The 18,217-nt window shown below is 36.4% G+C and overlaps 1 protein-coding gene across 7 annotated transcripts in view; it reads right to left on the reverse strand.

Moving 5' to 3' along the window:
* SLC25A13 (solute carrier family 25 member 13) overlaps positions 1–18,217 on the reverse strand; it is a 98,683-nt gene that overhangs the window by 18,596 nt on the left and 61,870 nt on the right. For all 7 annotated transcript variants that reach the window (XM_065051118.1, XM_065051122.1, XM_065051121.1 and 4 more), the window contains 2 exons: positions 11,491–11,543; positions 10,387–10,467 (listed from right to left, as the gene is read on the reverse strand). In XM_065051118.1, the coding sequence (XP_064907190.1) occupies positions 10,387–10,467; positions 11,491–11,543 (134 nt within the window). The remainder of the gene's footprint in view (positions 1–10,386; positions 10,468–11,490; positions 11,544–18,217) is intronic.

Below are 18,217 nucleotides of genomic sequence, written 5' to 3' on the forward strand. Positions count from 1 at the left end.
TCAACTGCTCTATGTTAGCATAAATAAAATCATTTCTCTCAGTATGATATTTTTGCAGTTCATTGTGCCATGACTCCATGGGAAGCGTTCCTTTAATTTTCACTATGGAAAAACCATATTAAAATTTAAAAGATGACACCAAAATTAAGTTCAAGTCATTATTATTATTAATTCACCAAAACACTCAACAATTTAAAAATCTATAAAAATGTTAAGAAGTGATGCCATATCTAAAGAAAGAAATAGAAGTACATATCTGTTTTTAAAGAAGAATAAAGGCAAATAATTTCTGAATTCAAACAAGCAGAAAGTACTTCAGGTGCTATAAATGTTTATGCTTGCATGTCCAACCTGGCTTCACCGACACTTGCAGCATTAGATGTTTGTGACTCTGGGTAAATCACACGAGACTTCCCCTGCTTCAGCTTGCTATTTGAAAAATGGGGATGCTGTTATTTACCCACCTCATACACTCAAGCTTGCTGCATTCTAATTTTTAAAACACTTAGACCTGCATGCACCAGGCACTATTAAAAAGGCTACTTGCTTTGCTGCCCACAAAGGAGGTCTGAAGAAAGACACTGGAGATTTCCAGTTAAGTCTTTCCACAAAACTGTCCAGGTACCAGCCCAGAACTCCCTGAACGGCCTTTGTCATTCTCTAAATATGACCAAAGATATACCCCAAAAATGAAATGACGGTTAACTGAAAGTGATGAGCCAGACAATACCTGACAGAGGGTCTCAGTGGGAGGGATTCTACCACCTGCCTGCTCCTGCGGTGGAGAGGAAGGTGGTTTATCAGCCAGGGCACAGGCAAGTCTAGCGGTAACAAGTACAGTCGCCTGGTGGGGAGCTTTTGTCACCCTGTTATTTAACCATCTATGCTGGTAACTGTGGCTCCTTCCTCTCAAAATTAGGGGAAGCAAACTGGAGATGGCTACTATACTCTCTAATGAAATGATTTCTTGCTTGTCTAGTATTGGTAACTCCTGTTGTGTTATTCATCATCATAGAATGCAAGTATCTCATAAATATTAATGGCTATCTCCTCCCAGCACTCCTGTGAGGAAAGTACAATGACTCGAGTTTTACAAGAAGGGGATTTGAGGTAAAGAGGTTAATTGTGTGCCAGTGTGTGTGCGTCCCTAGCTCAGATGCGCACAACTTCTAAGAGTCTCCAGATATCCTGATCTCCATATCAGCAGCTTGAATCACAATAGCACACGGCTTCTGTCTTCTTTCGCAGCTTTTGCATCGTGAATGCAATGAAAGAAATCTTATCAATATAATTTTTTCCAGTCTCTTCAAGGTGCTGGTATAAACTGTTATGGAAAAACCAGACCAAATATTATCAGCACGTTGTATCACCCTGCTTATTCATTGTGTTTGGCCAGAAGTTGAAGAACATTGCCTTTTTCTTTGCTAACTTTTGCTGTTGAAAGTGTATCTTATTTTAAAATCTGAAATATGCTCCCAAAGATCAGAATTTGAAAACTATTTTTTTGGCCAGAACAAACACAGTTTAAACTCAGGTTGCTCAAGCTTAATGATGCTTCCACTGTCACAAAAATCAGCTTCATCAACTGTTTCATATAGGTAGCTCCCAGTAACACTTATTTTTCTATATTGAAATTACAAACCTGAAACCCCGCAACTCTGAATTCTTTATCACCTCTTCCAATCTTTTTTAACAGAAACAAATGATCTGACTGTAAAACAAATCTATTACTTTTCAGTTATTATCACGATTGAAATAAAACCTGCAAGATTGAGTTATTCATAGGAGTAGATACCTAGAGGTATTGCATAATTACGTGTAAGGGCCCACAAAGGGTCCATATTATTCTGAAAGAATTTAACATTTGACCTAATCACAAGCACTTATCTTGTTTCATGCTAAGACAGAAAATAAAAGGGAAATACCTCTGACATCCGAGAGCTCCTCATACACACATAGCTAGAAATCCGCATGCCTATAAAATGTTCAGTGTGCTTTAACATGTGGACAGCTAGCTGTGCATCCACGCACATGTGATTTTTTTATAAATAAGCTGGGTTTTTTTCATTTTTGCAGTTCTTCAACTCTCACTTGGTATGATATCATCCAACACCTCTCGATGGCAGTAGAGTCTTGTACAGTAATACGGTTCTGTCTATCACATGCCTCCTTTTACTTTCCCACTTTACTGAACGGAAGGGAGAAGTAAAAATAGTTGAGGTATTTTTTTTTTTGTCCATGGGGAAATAAAACCCTCTCTGTAGTGAAAAAAAATCAGTTTAATAACAATCACTTAACAACAGTCCAGTTTAAGAAGTCAGAATTTTTTTCTACTTCTTCATGTGTTCATATCACCCTGTAATAAACTTTACTGAAAAATAAACAGATTTTCATGCTCCTCATTACATTAAGACAAGAAATTCCTGTTCTTTTCAATGTAACTGTATTTTGTGCCCTTATAAGATTAGACAAGAAATGAACACACCAGACCCAGCTCTCCCAGGGCTTTCACATCTCCATTTGAAAGCTCTGGTGTAGGTTCTGAAGAGAACACAGTTTGCAATTCAGGAAGAGAATTCTGTGTTTTCTATCGCAGAAGAAAGTACTAGATTATTTTCCTTTCATCGCTACTGACCATCAACTCTTTTTGTGCCTCTAATTAACCTTATTACCTAATTCAAATCACAGCCTTTTTGCTGTTTGCAGTTACGAGCATTTAGGGTCAGCCTAGATCTTTCTTCTGCACCCCATGTAACTTGTCACATTTCACCCTTTAAGGTTTCACGGATGAAGAAAGCATTACTACCGCTATTAGAGTGTTTATATTTCTCAACGATATCACCCAGGGATAGCAATTATGGAAATTAATGGCAACCATTAAAACACATAAGCAACATATTATACAATAACCCAAAAATCAACCTTTGCAAAATAAAGAGTCTACAATGTCTTCATTACTCTTTCAATTTACAAAAAGACAAGCAGGTGCAAGTTCCAAAATTTTTAGTCAACTGTTTATCACGTTCAGTCACACTGAATATAATACACTGGCCTGGGCTGTTGCTCCTTTCCAGTTGCCAGATGCAGCTTGTTCTCCTGAGCATTTGCTAGCATCCATTAATCCTAATTAAAGTCAAGATTCCTAAAGTGCTGAGCATTGTAGAGACACAAAATAAAGATTGTTCCCTGTCATAAAAAAAAAAGTCTAAATTAAAAACGCACTCGAGGTATGCAATGGAAGAATTACCATTCTCATTGTGTAATAAAGGGCAACTAAGACATAGAACTACGGAATGATTTACCACAAAATCACATACTAACTCTATGACAGAACATGGCTTAGAAGCCAGATTTACAGAGTGCCACTGCAGCGCTTCAAACTACCTCTAAAAGTCTTGGTGTTTGTACAGCAAAAGATCCCAGCTGAATCGTGTTGAGCTGCTGCAGAGGTGATTTCACTACGGACTTGCCTGTTACCAGAAGAGCTACCAAGTAACAGACATCTATCTAAAGTGATTGTTTTTCTTATTGATTTCAAAGGTGACAACCTTAATTACATGGTGCTGTGTGTCAAGGGCAAAGCATACTGGCTTCTCAAAATCTTGGTCTGTGTTCCTCTTTTCTTTTTCCCCAATAAAACCAGGCTTCAAAAATCCAGACAAGCCACCTCATGTTGTTTTGTGTGCTCTCATCTGTGCTCCTATCTATACAGGATCCTGATAAACCTCTTTAGCAATGGGAGTTCATATAGTAAATACCTTTACTTCAGATCACAAGGAGATTTCCTGAGCCCTCAATCATCTGCTTTTCACTATCCCGACCAGGCTAGCACAGAAACAGCTTGCATGCTGCTCAGGCAGAACCGCGTTTTTCTCCAGCTAATCTTTCTTGCCTTCTGAGGACGGACTTCTCTTGGGCTGCCTAAGGTTTTACTTCGTGCAGCTCAAACAGCGAAAGCTGCTAGAATCACAGAGTAGTGTTAACATCCAAATGTACACAAAATGTAAAGCAAGCTCCCGCAAACATTCACGTAAAAGTGCTCATAACCAGAACTGCAATTAGTCTGAACAGAAGTACAGTCCTGCTCCTGCTTCAGATTTCCAAGACTCGGATACAAGTTGTGACAATTGCCCTACAATAGTTTATGAACGACCTGGCTAAAGAGAAACAACGAGGAATGTGGTTTGTTTATAAGCACTGACCAAGTCTGCAGTGGGAAAAAAAATTAAAATTGTGGATTTGATATTTTCCACGTCATAGGTAATGCAGTTCTCAGAAGCCTCGCCAAAAAATCAAAGTGGAGCCTACTTGATTGGCATTATAAAAGCAATTAAGCTGCAGACCTGTCAAATATGTTAACATTTGGCTCTGTCTGCTCTACTTGTCTATTTTGACTAGTTGTAGAATCATTTAATGATTTACAGACCTTTCAAGTCTAAGGCATGGTAGCTGTATTAAAACTGTGACCCATTATTTCTTGGTCACATCATAAATTACTGTGACATCATAAATATCTTCCTTTTTCTCATAGAAAGCTAGATTTTAATTCCTGCTTTGAGTTTGAGGCTTTGTTTTTTAGGGTGGTTTTTTTTTGAATTTGCACTGGTAAACTCTAAAACATTTTACTGCCAGTAAAAGAAAGAGTAATAGGAGAAAGCGATGTGTAATAAAATGTAATTGTCAAAACAAATAAATGTTTTAAACTGTAATGTATGTACATATAAAATTTTGCAGTCATTATTTCTAATATAACAGGGGAAAAAATACATTTCAAATTGAAAGACCATTAAGCATGTTTGTTGGAAAAAAATGGGCTTTTAAAGAGTTCAGAATTGTTTGGTTCTGCAATCAGAAACGTATCAACCTAAATGTATGTATCGCTCCTCGTTTTGCAGTTCAAAAACAATTCCTTTTTTTTTTAGGGAACAAAAGAAATGAAAAGGAAGAGGAGAGGGGAAGCAAAAGGGGAAAGCATCTCTAATTTATTATGAGAAAATACCTTTGGAAAAATAATTAACTAATCCAAAAGGAAAATTTAAAACAGAGTGAAATCACGTTCTGCATAACTCCTTACTGCTTTCAGGAAAGGCCAGTTTAAACAGGTACGACTGGGTGAAAATTTCAGCAAACTATTTTTTAAAACATCCAAACCTGCAAGGAAATGTGGGGTGAGGTCAAAGAAAAGCAGGAACTCTACACCAGGAACTTCCCCACCCTTTGGTACAACCTCTTGGAAGGGCTATCATGTTACTGTGCTGCCTGCCCGAACTTCATTATAATGCTTAAATCTAAGATTAGCGGAAAATTAATCAGAGACAATTAAAACAGAGCCGTGTTGAAATACAATGCGTTTGTAAATGTGAAGTTAAATTTAAGTCCAGATCTAGCTAGGGTTTTTTGAACCAAAAGTTTGCAATTAGTTTAGATTATTTTCAGTATGCTGAAAATAACTACAAATACAGTGGTTCAGACGAGAAAAATACATGTTAAAAATACCTAATTATTTATAGGATATTCTGTTTCATTATATTAATTATGTTAAATAAACTTTAAATCTAATTAATTTAACAACATACATTTTATGTAAAAAGAAAAGAGTTTTAAATTCAATCAAGAAAGAAAAAAAGTATTAGGAGCTTCTGAACTAGTCCTTAAAGAAGAAATGCGATTGCTATGCTTTTTACCCATGCAGGTAGAAACCCCCTTGGAAAGTAATGGAAGTCAGATTCCCAACTACAGGGAGAAATGACCTCCGAGAATAAATCTGTTAGGAGTTCAAAATGTGTGCCATGTGTTTTCAAAGCTAATATGAGCAATCATCAAGAAGACCATCATTACTTAACTATCTCAACACACTATACCAAAACTTTTCTGTGTAATAGCAGTGGCTTTTTGTGTTTGTGTTTTCTTTTTGGTGTTTTTTTTGTTTTGTTTTTCTTTTATGTGTGTGTGTGATTTGTTGGGTTGTTTGTTTGTTTTTAAAAAATTGTTTTGTTTTGTTTTTTTCAGATATCCATGCAGAGATTTTTTTTCCCTGGCATAAATACTCAGTTTCATTTTACCCACAGCTCAGCCTTCCTTGCCAGACAGAACAGAATTTTATCAGACTTAGGTTTCTGAATAACGAAAACAAGAATGATACTTTCAGTCTCCTTTAGCCTGCAACTTAGAAATGTCTAAATTTTTGCAAGAGATGTAAGAAGTGTGGGAATTGCAGTCCATACATCCTCTACCTCCACTGCAATGCCACAGAGAAAATGCAGCTCAGATGTGGACTTATCTTTATTACTCTCTGAAACATAAAATAAATGTTGTAAGTAGCTTAATAAAACTATTTGCACTGGATCGGTTATTTGGCACAATTCATCTGGAATTTCACATAATATTCCTTTATAAGAATTAATTCTGGGATTTTGTACTTTCTAGATGAACTCCATCTTAACTGTATCTAGTTTTTATGTTCCATAGCAGAGTTGAGGCTGTCCAAGAAGGTCCAATATGTTTCAACTTTATTATGATTACTATGAAGTCTCTAGAAATATGCCTAAAATTGTCTTGACAAGTTAAATAAAAGCAGATCTGTACGGGGTCTGTAATTGTACTGTGCTACATGATTTAAACTGCCTAATAGTGAGCACACACTGAGCAGCTGGGAAGGGAAAGACCGTGTGTGCTCAGAAAAAGGAGGGAGAGCAGAAGAAAAGGTTAATAAAGTAAAATGTTTTTCTCTTTTCTGCTGAAAATTAAGCCTCTGGTTTACTTATATAATTGCATTACTATATGCAGACAAGGAACCTATGTGACATAGTTATTTCTTTTTAGTCAAGCTATAATAATTTTTCTGTTTTTCTTAATATTTTCTATGTAGTTTATGATCACTCTTTATTCTGCATCTCCTTCCTGGTTACTTCCAGACACACAATGTAAATTTTTCAATTAAATGTGGAACTGCTTTATTTAACGAACTAAGCAAAATGACTGTCTCACCAAAAAGCTTAGTGCTAAAGGCAACACCTCAAAACCCTCAAAATAAAATTTATGCCACTTTTACAAACAGTTTTCATTTGGTTAATAGAAGTCAAAAATCAGAATAATGAACCACTGCTGTATCAAAAAAAAAAAAGGTTACTTTTAATAGAAGCTTTTAAGTGAATGAAGTTTAAGCAAGAGCCTAAACTCAGTATGACTAGTGATTATTTTTTATTTAAAATGTAAAATAAATTGAAAGACCATGAAAAAAAGCTTACAGAAACTACAAGATCAATGCCACTGAAAATAAATTAAGTTGTACTTACAGCTTACCCAAGACCATCCTTTTATTAAGGAACCCCCGAAGGTAAGTCACAGCATTAGTAGAAATCAAACCTAGCATATTCGTGTACTTTTTCATTCAAGGAGGTGAAGTCAGAATTGTGGTTTAGATGCTCAGCAGATCTTAGCTCTACCGTATCATTACACTATGTCTTGGAACCAAAGCTTTTTACTAGTCTAATAATGATAAGGGTTATCTAGGATTTGCATGAATTATGAGAGTCCTGAATGCACAGCAGAGAATAGAGTTCACGGTGGGTGTGAAAATTGTGCAAATCTGGAAGTTACATATATTTTTATGGGTAACAAACACCAGATTCACTAGGAAAATTTCTTATAAACAAAGGAGATGGAAATTCTGAGTTAGTAATTTACATAACAACTCTCCTTAAGAGTCTGTAAAAAATATAAAGGTTATACTTTTAATTATATTCTTGGGGGTCTCAAAAAAAAAGTCTCAACCAACCTATCACTTTCATCTTCACATAATAAAAAGCCATGAAAGAGGCTGTTAACTGAACTAAGTGCCACAAGGTCATGAAGTAAAAGATCTTTTTCTTCTTTTTTTTTTCTTTTTTTAGGAGAGAAAACAGTTTACAAAACAGAAAAAGACTTGTTCAATGAAACAATCAGCTTTAGTTACAAGTGCAAAAGTCAGCCATGTGTACTAATTCTCAGTAATTATGATGCAAAGTGAACTCCTTGGGGGCTCAAAAGTCAACGCCTGGCAATGGTTGGGCAAACAGCGAGTGGAGCTACTCAGGTGATACTGACCCCTTCAAAGCCCTTTGTGTTACTGAACAACCCAAACCATCCAAGTATCTGCTCTGTATTAACGCTATACTGTGCTCACAGGGCTGGTATTTAGAACATTAAAACCTAGCGTGCATCCCAGCGCACAGCCCTTGCATAAGCACTGCAACAGAAGCACGGAACAAAAATTGAACTTCTTGTAACACAATCACAGCTGAGAACTAGATGTGGAGAGCGGAAAGGTGATAGGGCAGGTGTCTTTTATAAAATTCATCTAAGTTGGCTGCCTCTTTTTAGACTCTTAACACATCATGCACTCCTGTCTTATTGCCTCCCACATAAGCGATTACTACATTGTGAAATGAGGCAAAAATCCAAGACTGAAAATTTTCAAAAGCACTCAACAGTGTCCTTACAGTCTCCACAGTGAAATTGCAGGTTTCACGTTGGTTTCACGGGGACAAAAAGTTAGGCCAATATGATGCTGAAAGCTATAGGAAAAATCCTGTCTTTGGCATCTCATATTTTTTGCATATATTTACCCCCAAAGAAACCAGGCACCACTTGTAATGAGAGTTTCTGTTGCTAGTCTGAATTGGGTTTAAAATTACAAAAAAAGAACCCAAGGACCACCTGCAGAAAAGACAAGTTGCAACCTATCTACCTGGCACTAGACTATGCCCTTAAGTGGAGCGCTCCAGTTAAAAGAAAACTCAGGGCATTCTGCCACCGCACGTCTACTGCTACAACTTCACGCAGCATCTCATTGTTAATATATACCTCAAATACCAAGTAGGACAAGCCAACATTTACAGCACATCTAAAATAAACCTCAAACCACCTATCTCTTAAAGCAGATCCTTAGTTTACAATGAACTACTGCCAAAAAGCCTGCTGCAGCGTTCTCATGAATGACAGGTCTCTGTAAGGAGTGCTTTTTGTACTGCATTTAAAAATTCACAGCAGTCTGTAAAAATAAAAACTCTAGATCAAATGACATTTTAAATGAAAATTTTGCTGAATTCTCTATGGCTGCTATGTTCATAAGACATTTTATTAGTGTAAGGGGCAAATACATTTTACTCCGCAAGCACTTTATTACATTTTTTCTTCATTTACAGCATGCTTTTTATTTAGGGCTTTAGAGACCCACATTCTTCTCTCCCTCCCCTTCTTTTTTTCTCCCCTGAATGCTCCTAAAGTTACAGAACAAGGGGATCCTACCTGGCAGTCTACAACAGGTCAGTGATCAAACGGAGCAGCGAGCGAGCAGCCAAATCCTGCCCCATCTCCTGAGAATTACAGACAGCCAGGGCTTCTCAGCCTGCATCGCACCCGAGCCGCTGCACCCCGAGGCTCAGATAATCGCTGCGAGCACACACCGCACAAATCTCCGCACCTACCCACGTTAAGACACAAGCATTTGTTTTAAAGTTGCTGCTCATGGTAGTTTTCGACATAGGTAGAAGCTGCTTGAAAATGTGACCTCATCTGTCTTATGACAGCAGAAACAAAGATAGATTGAAAATATACCAACACTGCTCTGCCCCAGTGATCAAAGCCGGTTTAAATAAACAGTGTTCTTTATCTGTAAAGTGCACTGGTCTTTGAACAACTATTCATTTTACCTAAAGTATTTACATTTGCTTGAACAAAATCAATACACCAGATAAAGTAAGCTGTAACACGAACAGACAGAACTAGACCAAACCATGGGGTATTATCATTTACCCAGTAATATGCCAGTTGTTCACTAAGATCCTACTTTGTGCAAGCAAAACACTCTTAAAAACTTAGTGGGTTTTAAATACAGCCTACATTCAGGAATGCATTATGTACCAAGTTGACATTACACAGCCTACGTCTGCTGTGAACTCAAAGAGGCATGAGTAGTTTTTGCCATTTCAAAAAGCCAGTATCACTGAGAAAAGTGAAAATTAGTGGGCGCAATAACACATCAGGAAAGAAGTGACGTGGCAGAGTGGGTGCCACAAAGTAGTAACTAATTATTAACTTCTGGAAAGGTTAGCATGAATCCTCTTTAGGCCATAAGCTACAGCCGACATGAATAAAGACACATTCTTTATTAAGGAAACAAACTCCAAGCTGTGAGAATTATACAGCGCAGTTAAAAGGCACGATGCACAGAAACATTTACCCTTTCATCAAGACCGGCTGGCCTATCTAGGAAAGCACTGAGATGCTCTAGCAGAGTCTGCTCTTGAACCGGATCTGTGGTTAAACAGAAGCCTTAGTCCACATAGTTAATCTTACACACTCCACTTTCATGAATCTCATATGAAGGAAATTAAAGATACTTACGCAGCCACCAGCAAGAATTTCTGCAGCCAGTGGGACAGAGCCGTCTTTAGTCATAAACTTATCTCTCACAAAGTCATTAACCTTAAAAAACAAGCATTTATGAAAGCTGATAAATTAAAAGGCTGGAGAAAACACTCATCACCTGCAAATTCTGTGCAACTGAAAATGCAAATACATCCCTGAAACTACCAAGCTAACAGATATCAAACAGATCTCAGATTTCATATGAAATATTGTAAAGCTGACTACACTTTCTTTTTAACAAAGATCTGCAGCATAATTCATTTATTTATTATTGAAAAATATAACAATCACTAATTAAATAAATCATTGTTTGAATGTTCATGATAAAACCGTTTAAGATTTTAGAAATGCTCACTATATTTACAAATCTAAATATATTTCAAATTAATATCAGAATATTCGATAATAAGTTCTAATACAGTAGCAATTCAATTAACAGCATTAAGTACCTTTCTTTTTTAAAATGCCTATTACTAACTTTGGTGAATAACCAATACATTAAGATTGGGTTTTAATAATAAGTTATTCAGTGCCTTAAAATCATTCAAGAAATAACAAAACTACGGAAGTAAAAACATTTTGGTAAAAAAGTATGCAAACAAGTTCCTTTCTTACCAACACTTCATTACATGCTCATATCATCTCCTGTTGTGCTAGAATTAAACAAACAGGATCCATGTGGAGATAAAAAACCAAACCCCTCCAAATCCATAATTATTCCTTTTTGCTAAGAAATAAAACCAAAGACCTGTGCTACTTACAAACAGGCAGATGAGCTGAATAAGTTAAATAAGCCTGTTTTATTTTGTAGCAAGTCCAATAATAAGTTTGCAGTAAGATTCTTAAAATGTACATATATATATATTGCATGTGACTTGTATGCCACTTGTCATGTTCATAAGTCAGATATAAACAGTTGCTTTGTGCTTTTGTAATTAAGTTTGTATCAAGCAAACATGGTGGAATGCACTCTACCGTGTTGCTGACAAATTAAGGACAAAAAACCTTTAATGCGCTAATTGTAATTAGATGGACTTTACAATGTGGAGAAATGTGAAAATAATCCAGTTGCAAACTTACAGTAAGTTTTATGGCCTTCTCTGGTGCTACTCCTAATAGCTGTGGTAAAAGACCTGTAACATGGAAAAAGAGAATTCAATGCATCGAGTAACTTGGTATTAACTAAACAAATCAACAAATATATGTAGAGATCACCACCTAGAAACGGGCAATTTTTACAGCAATTTTGTGCTATTACATTTAATGAGAGTACTTAAACATTCCATTTTGAGAACAAACTTTGTGCTACCACTTCAAGTCAGAGTAACTGCCTATATTCATGTTGCTTTAGGTTTTTTAAATCTGTGACATTAGCTCACTTTAAATGCTAATAGATTTGCCAGCTATGTTTCAGCACTTTGTCTTACAATAACATTTATTTTTTGCATCTTCACACATAAATTAAGACTTTCCAATTAATTTTGTGAGACGCACGATGCATCCACTTCAAAAATCGCAAGTGCAGTACCTTGTCCTGGCAAAAACAATGGCATTAAACGGCAGGACCCAAGGGGATAAGAATCAAAATAATGCAAAACATTCAAACATGTATGACTGCATTCTTGAGCACTTTGCCCAGCTAAGTCACCAGTTCTCAAAACAAAGGAAGTTATGCTGCTTCTTCCCAAGCAGGGAATTTCCTATTTTGTTATGTTGGAAGGGATGCGCTAGAGAACTGCAAGTGGAAATCTCTGACTGCTGGCTTCACTTGCCTGAAGTGAACCGTCGATATTTTGTAAACTGTTGGACAACACATCTTCAAAATAGGCAGAGCTTACCAATGAAGTCTGGGGCTAAAATGGTGTTGCAAGTATATATCAGCATAACAAAATTAGGACACCATTCAGAATGTGAGAAAATCACCCCAGCTAGAGTCCCTCTGTTCCAGTAGCTCAGACAGCACCTTTGGGTACTTTCTACAAACTCTGACATTTGCACCTCTCCACCTTCGGGTACTTTCTACAAACTCTGACATTTGGACCTCTCCGTGGTTTTATTTTTGGGGAAAGAGACAACAATTAAGGTTCCACCTTTAAGAGCTAACTTGCCAAAAAGCATTTCCCAACAGCTAAATGTCAGGATAACAAAGAGAAAAAGCTACATGCGCTGGATCAGTGTATTCTTCCATTCTGCTACCATACATCAGCTTTAATGATTACTACTGATGCTCTTAGCAAGGAAAAAGCATCAGGGAATAGCACCGTTCGGCTTGTGGTAGCAGAAGGGCCAACCATATTTATATAATAATGCCTTTAAAATTTTAATTGCGTATACACTCCTAACATCTACCCAAGACAACGATGTTGAATTACGAGCATATGGCTGCATATGCAAACCAAAGAACAGAGTAACACTAAGTTCACATACAGCTGCTCAAAAAAAGACATTTCTGCAGAGTTAAATTTCATAAGTTAAATTTCAAAATTTGAATTTCTGAATGAGTTTCAGTTGCACAGGTGACTTGAATTCAGACTTCAACAAAAACCCATTAAGACAGTTGGAACTGTATAACTAAATATTACATTTTTCGCAGCACTACGAAGAAAACACAAGGATATTAAACAAATAGGATTTTTACAAGTTTTATCCTTACACAGACCAAATTCTCTTTGTAACTGCTATGATATTTACATTTTACTACAGAATATGTGTGGCTTTGTGTAGACACTATGGCTAATGAATTTGTATCTTCAAAGCTTAAGAAGACGTTCAATTTACTTTACAAGCACAGTACCTGATTCCAAGTCTAAACTAGTAGAATTAGAGCAGGTCTGTAAACAGATACCTAATTTCAAGAGAATCTGGAGATCATTAATATATGTACATGTATTATTACACATAAGCTATATGAAGCATGACTTTCAAGTTATATTGTATCATATAAATTACAGAAAAAGACAATTTAAAGTATAAAATTATTAAAATGCTCCAGGTGGTGATCTGTATGAACCTCCAGGTTTGAAAGCTATATAAGCAGGATAAATCAAATTCATTTTCACTAGACAGATCTGAAGACGTCCTTTTACCATTTTTTATTTTTCAGCTCCTAAGACTTTGCATTTGTAAAAGGAACTTGTAACATCTCAGGAAAAACATGTTTATCTTGGCACAATTTTTTCCCATCTGGTCCATTCCTTTTGCCCTCAAATCTGAATGGGACTCTTATAACTCAAAACTTTCCATAAAACTTCAATGTAGAAAAGAAAGATTAAAGAGAACAAGTAGAAGTTACAAAAAAAACCCCACACCACCAAAAAAAACCCAACAAAACAAAACCAAAACACAACTGAACAGCCAAAAACCAAGAGCCTCTCTCTACTTCACACACGATTTTATAGTATGAAAGTGCTTTGTAAGTTTAATTACAGATAATGTTGTATATGCCTACTGCAACATAGCATATAGTATTCCAGAAAAGGTAGCATTAATTTTAATACGTCTCATAGCCTTACCAAATACCAGCTAGGTCTACTGTCTCCAGAAGCTTAGGAAGGACTCTTTGTTTGCTCTCATACCTATGTAACAAAGCTATACATCAGTGGTACTTGCGCATTCTGTATGTTATGACTATCAAAATGGAATTATCTTTTCTTTATATTTTTGATGGGAGCCCTGAAACATTGTTGAAAGACTGGGAAGAAAGCAAGCACATCAAGGAACACATATGAAAATACCATTTTTCTGTTGGGTTTATCCTGACAACACTGGGAATTTTTCAGTGTTATTACGCATTAGCAGATCAGCAATATGACATATACACAGATGTAGGACAGGCTCAGAAATATCTGACAGTGTCTTAAAAATCTATGCCTCTTATAACATCTGAGAATAATGTTTTGCACGTAGGTGGCCTGCTAGTATAGTACACAGCAAACATTTTAATGCAACTCATTTTTATATATCCAAGGCTCTTTAGTAGCAATGCCCACATGTTTGACACGCTGTTGTAGTAGGATTCTATGGGAAGGTGTGGGTGTATGTGAAAGGGGGCACTGAGAGCTGCATTCAGTTCGTGACTTCATACCAATTACTTTGTGAAAGTAGCCTGTATACATTGTGAATCTACACGCACTAGTTCATCCAGCCCAGCTGCTGTGACGGCACCGAATAAAAAAAGTCTTATTTGGCCAAAATATTCCTTCAGACATCTAACAGTGAAATTTCAGTTTCACACTGAGTAATGGTCGTGCTTTTCCTTTCATATTAGAAAAACCCACTGACTGAAGAAGTCGTTGCTCGGCTGAAACCATTTGGACATCTGATAGAAAGGCAGTAACAGAATACTGCCAATTTTTTCTCCTACATGATTTACACTATTAACTGGACAATTCATCACCAGTTCCCATTCAAGCACTGTTCCCTCATACTGGAAATGGGCTATTTCTTAAAGATTTTGTGCTGTGACAGAACTTTGGTGTTGGAACAGGCTTGTACTTTCATTCCACAAAAGTGATACTTCATCACATACTTCTGGAGGAAAGCTTCTGGCATAGTCATCTTGTATCATTAGCATGGGAGTGCACTGGTATTAATGAATTTGGATTATTACATTCTATGATTAGAAGGCATCTGGAGTCACTGCAGTGCTAGAAGCATCATTGGAAGAAATAAAACTACCAAGTTCCTTAGCAGTTAATGATCACGGGTGACAGTATTCCACAGCATCTCCTGTCTTTTTCATCCTCTAGAACTGGCATTAACAGCCTGGCTACTGAACATTTTCATGAGCTACATCTTATCATCTCTGGTAATTAAATTTCCCATAAAATTTCTATCAAGTACAGGAGAAATAATCTCTACTAGATGCACGGCTTAAGACTGTGAAGCATTCTGTGACTCATCAGGTGGACTTCTGATTAAAATAGTATTCAGAAATGTAGGTGACCTCATCAGTTGGAAGAGATGTTGACAAATCACAGCTTCAAAAATTTTCTTGTATTTGCATATATATAAACAGCCATGAGTTTCTAAATATGTATTCTAGGTATAAATGCAGCCACAGCTGTGAATTACAGGTATATGAGTATTCTTTTAAGCCATGCTGAGAAAGAGACAGATGAAAAATTTATCTTAGATTTACAGTCTAAAAAAAAATGCATCTTACAACACAGCATTCAAATACTGCATATTATAAACATTCTACAGAGGCTTATATGCTGTTTGTTTTTGTTTTTTTTTTAAATCAAAGTATCTCCTAAGTGAAAACACTGATTATCCTTAGAACCAAATTCATATTAAACAAAATTTAGTGCTCTCTTTATATCCACAAGATGGTGTAATTTATCCTTATCTGAGATGGTTGCTTAGAACATGGTGGTTTTGCCCTTTTCAAGTTTGGAATAAAATAATGATACAAAAAAGAAAAATCACTTCACTTCACTGGATGGAAGTATGTGTCTTGTATTAAACGTATCACCTGAAATGGCTGAGTTCAGAGTAGGGTTTATAACTCCTGCTTGCGTTCTTGCAGTGCAGCATGACAAAGAGACCACTGCTTCTACTGTAATTTTTTTTAAAAAGGGTTTGCAGCACTATTCAGCTAATCACGAGAACTCAATCAATTACTCCTCCCTTTTCTAGTGGGGAAAAAAACCCCACATAACTCAGAACCCACCACTGTGTAAGAAAGTATACCAGTTACTGATGAGCAGCAAAATGTAATGCACTCTGTAGTCTGTCTTACCTGACGTAGTATTTACAACAGGGATGAGATGATTCTTGCTGTAACTTTACTGCATTAAATTGGGCGAACATACTATAAAATGTTCCTTTCAAATTTTTTTGTTCTCTCAGGCTTAACCAGAAACCTCCATTCTGCACTCAGTTGCTCAACCTTCTCCAATACGATCTCCTAAGAAATCAAGCAATAGTCCAGATGTACAGAACTGCACAGAGGAAGCTCCACAGTTTTAAGGAGTTTTCCTCATTTGTCTCTTTAAAAAGAGAAGTTAAATCAGGGTGCCCTTTAAGCAGAGAATCTGTAGAAACAACAGGTCTCAATTTGCCTCTGAAATGATGGTGTTCTTTGCCATCACACAATTTCTACTATATAATCCAGAAATGAGATTATTGCCCTGCATTTAGAAGTTCAACTCCACCAAACTGAGTTTTCACTATTTAATACTCCTCAGAAGACTGAAAATTAGTAAATAGGATGGGGAATAGAACGACTATACTGAAGAAGGTTCCTAAAGTTCCCCAAATTTGGCAATGAATAAAATCACTCCAAAAACATGACAAGCAAATGGATTCAAGAATACGCATTTATGACATTTCTGAGGTTTGTTTTTCCAGGTGAAAAAATGACTGTGCTTCAGAGTTTCAATGAGACAGGAGCAGATAATAGTGGAATTCTGCATATTTATTCTTTCTGGATCCTGGAAGACCCAGACATACATTTGCAGGGAATACATCCTGTTCTTCAGCCAGTAACTGGGACTTTTTACAATTCCGATTGCTATAAATCCTTACAAAATACAAACCATATCAATACCGTTTATTAAATTACTGGCTTGCTTAAAAAAATCGCCTCAAACTCAGTCAATAATAACAGTCTTCCCATTTCTAATTGTGCTGAAATAATTACAAAGTCTGTATTTTGCAAAGGAGCTACTTAGCCAACCTCCAGTAACTCAGGTTGTACGTTGAAGAGTGCACACCTATCACACCACTTAATTTAATGTTGTTTCACATACTGTCTTATAAACAGTTAAGGTTTTTTTCAGATGCATATAGCTTTGCCAGATCATAACCATATTTTTCTGAAATCCTTCATTCTTTATTCCTGATTCAACTGGTTCTAGCAATTAATTTCTGTCATTATAAAAGTTTAAAAGGGTTCCTAAGCAAGCTGGCTAAAAATTAAATATAAAACCACAAGTTTCAAATTCTCCCCAATGAATATGGCAGAGGGGGTAAGAGATCTCAATAACTGGGATACTAGAAATATAATTTGCTTTATGTCTGTGGCAGAAAACAACTGCAGTCTTGTGGAGCAGTTCTTGATTCTTTATGACTACTTCCACGTTACCTGAACTTACACCATTAACACCATAAGTGGGACAAGGATAAAATTAAAAAGAAGCCACCATCTACCTGCAGGCACTTACCTAAGATACTCAAAGCAAGGATGATTTACCTCCTGAATACAGTAAATGAGTTTGTGGAGCTTTCTTCATTGACTACAAAGGGAGCTCAGAACAGCTAACTTTATAACTCCGGTGCAGTAGTGGGTTGAAATCCAGCTAATCTTTCTGGCTGACTCAACAGTGACAAGTCCAGAAGAGGTATACATAAAACTCAATAAAGATGAACATTCCCAATGACTAGTGAAGCACATGCAACTGGTTCAGAGAAACATTTTTGTCACAAAAGATATCACAATAGGAGATCTGGTTAATAAAAAGGTACTATATTGTCTCTATTTTTTTTCTGTTTATAAATTGAAAGAAAACAGATAAGAAAGACGACTGAAACAAAAACGGATGATCTCACACCTGCCAAAGATGACCAAATATTCCTGGTACTAAGGGCTGCTTAGGAAATGAAAACATGACTAACGTATTTTTGCTGTAGAAAATTGCTGCTGTTGCCTTATTGCAGATGAGGATGGAAAAGACAGGCCCTACAGAAACATTCTCATTACACTGAGGTTTTAATTATCAAGAAGTTTGCAAACCCTTCATCTATAGCAGAACAGAAGCAAAAACAAAGACCAGGCAAAACTGAAGTCTTAACAAAACAGACT

This window comes from Columba livia, chromosome 2 (assembly GCF_036013475.1).
Source record: "Columba livia isolate bColLiv1 breed racing homer chromosome 2, bColLiv1.pat.W.v2, whole genome shotgun sequence".
NCBI lineage: Eukaryota > Metazoa > Chordata > Aves > Columbiformes > Columbidae > Columba > Columba livia.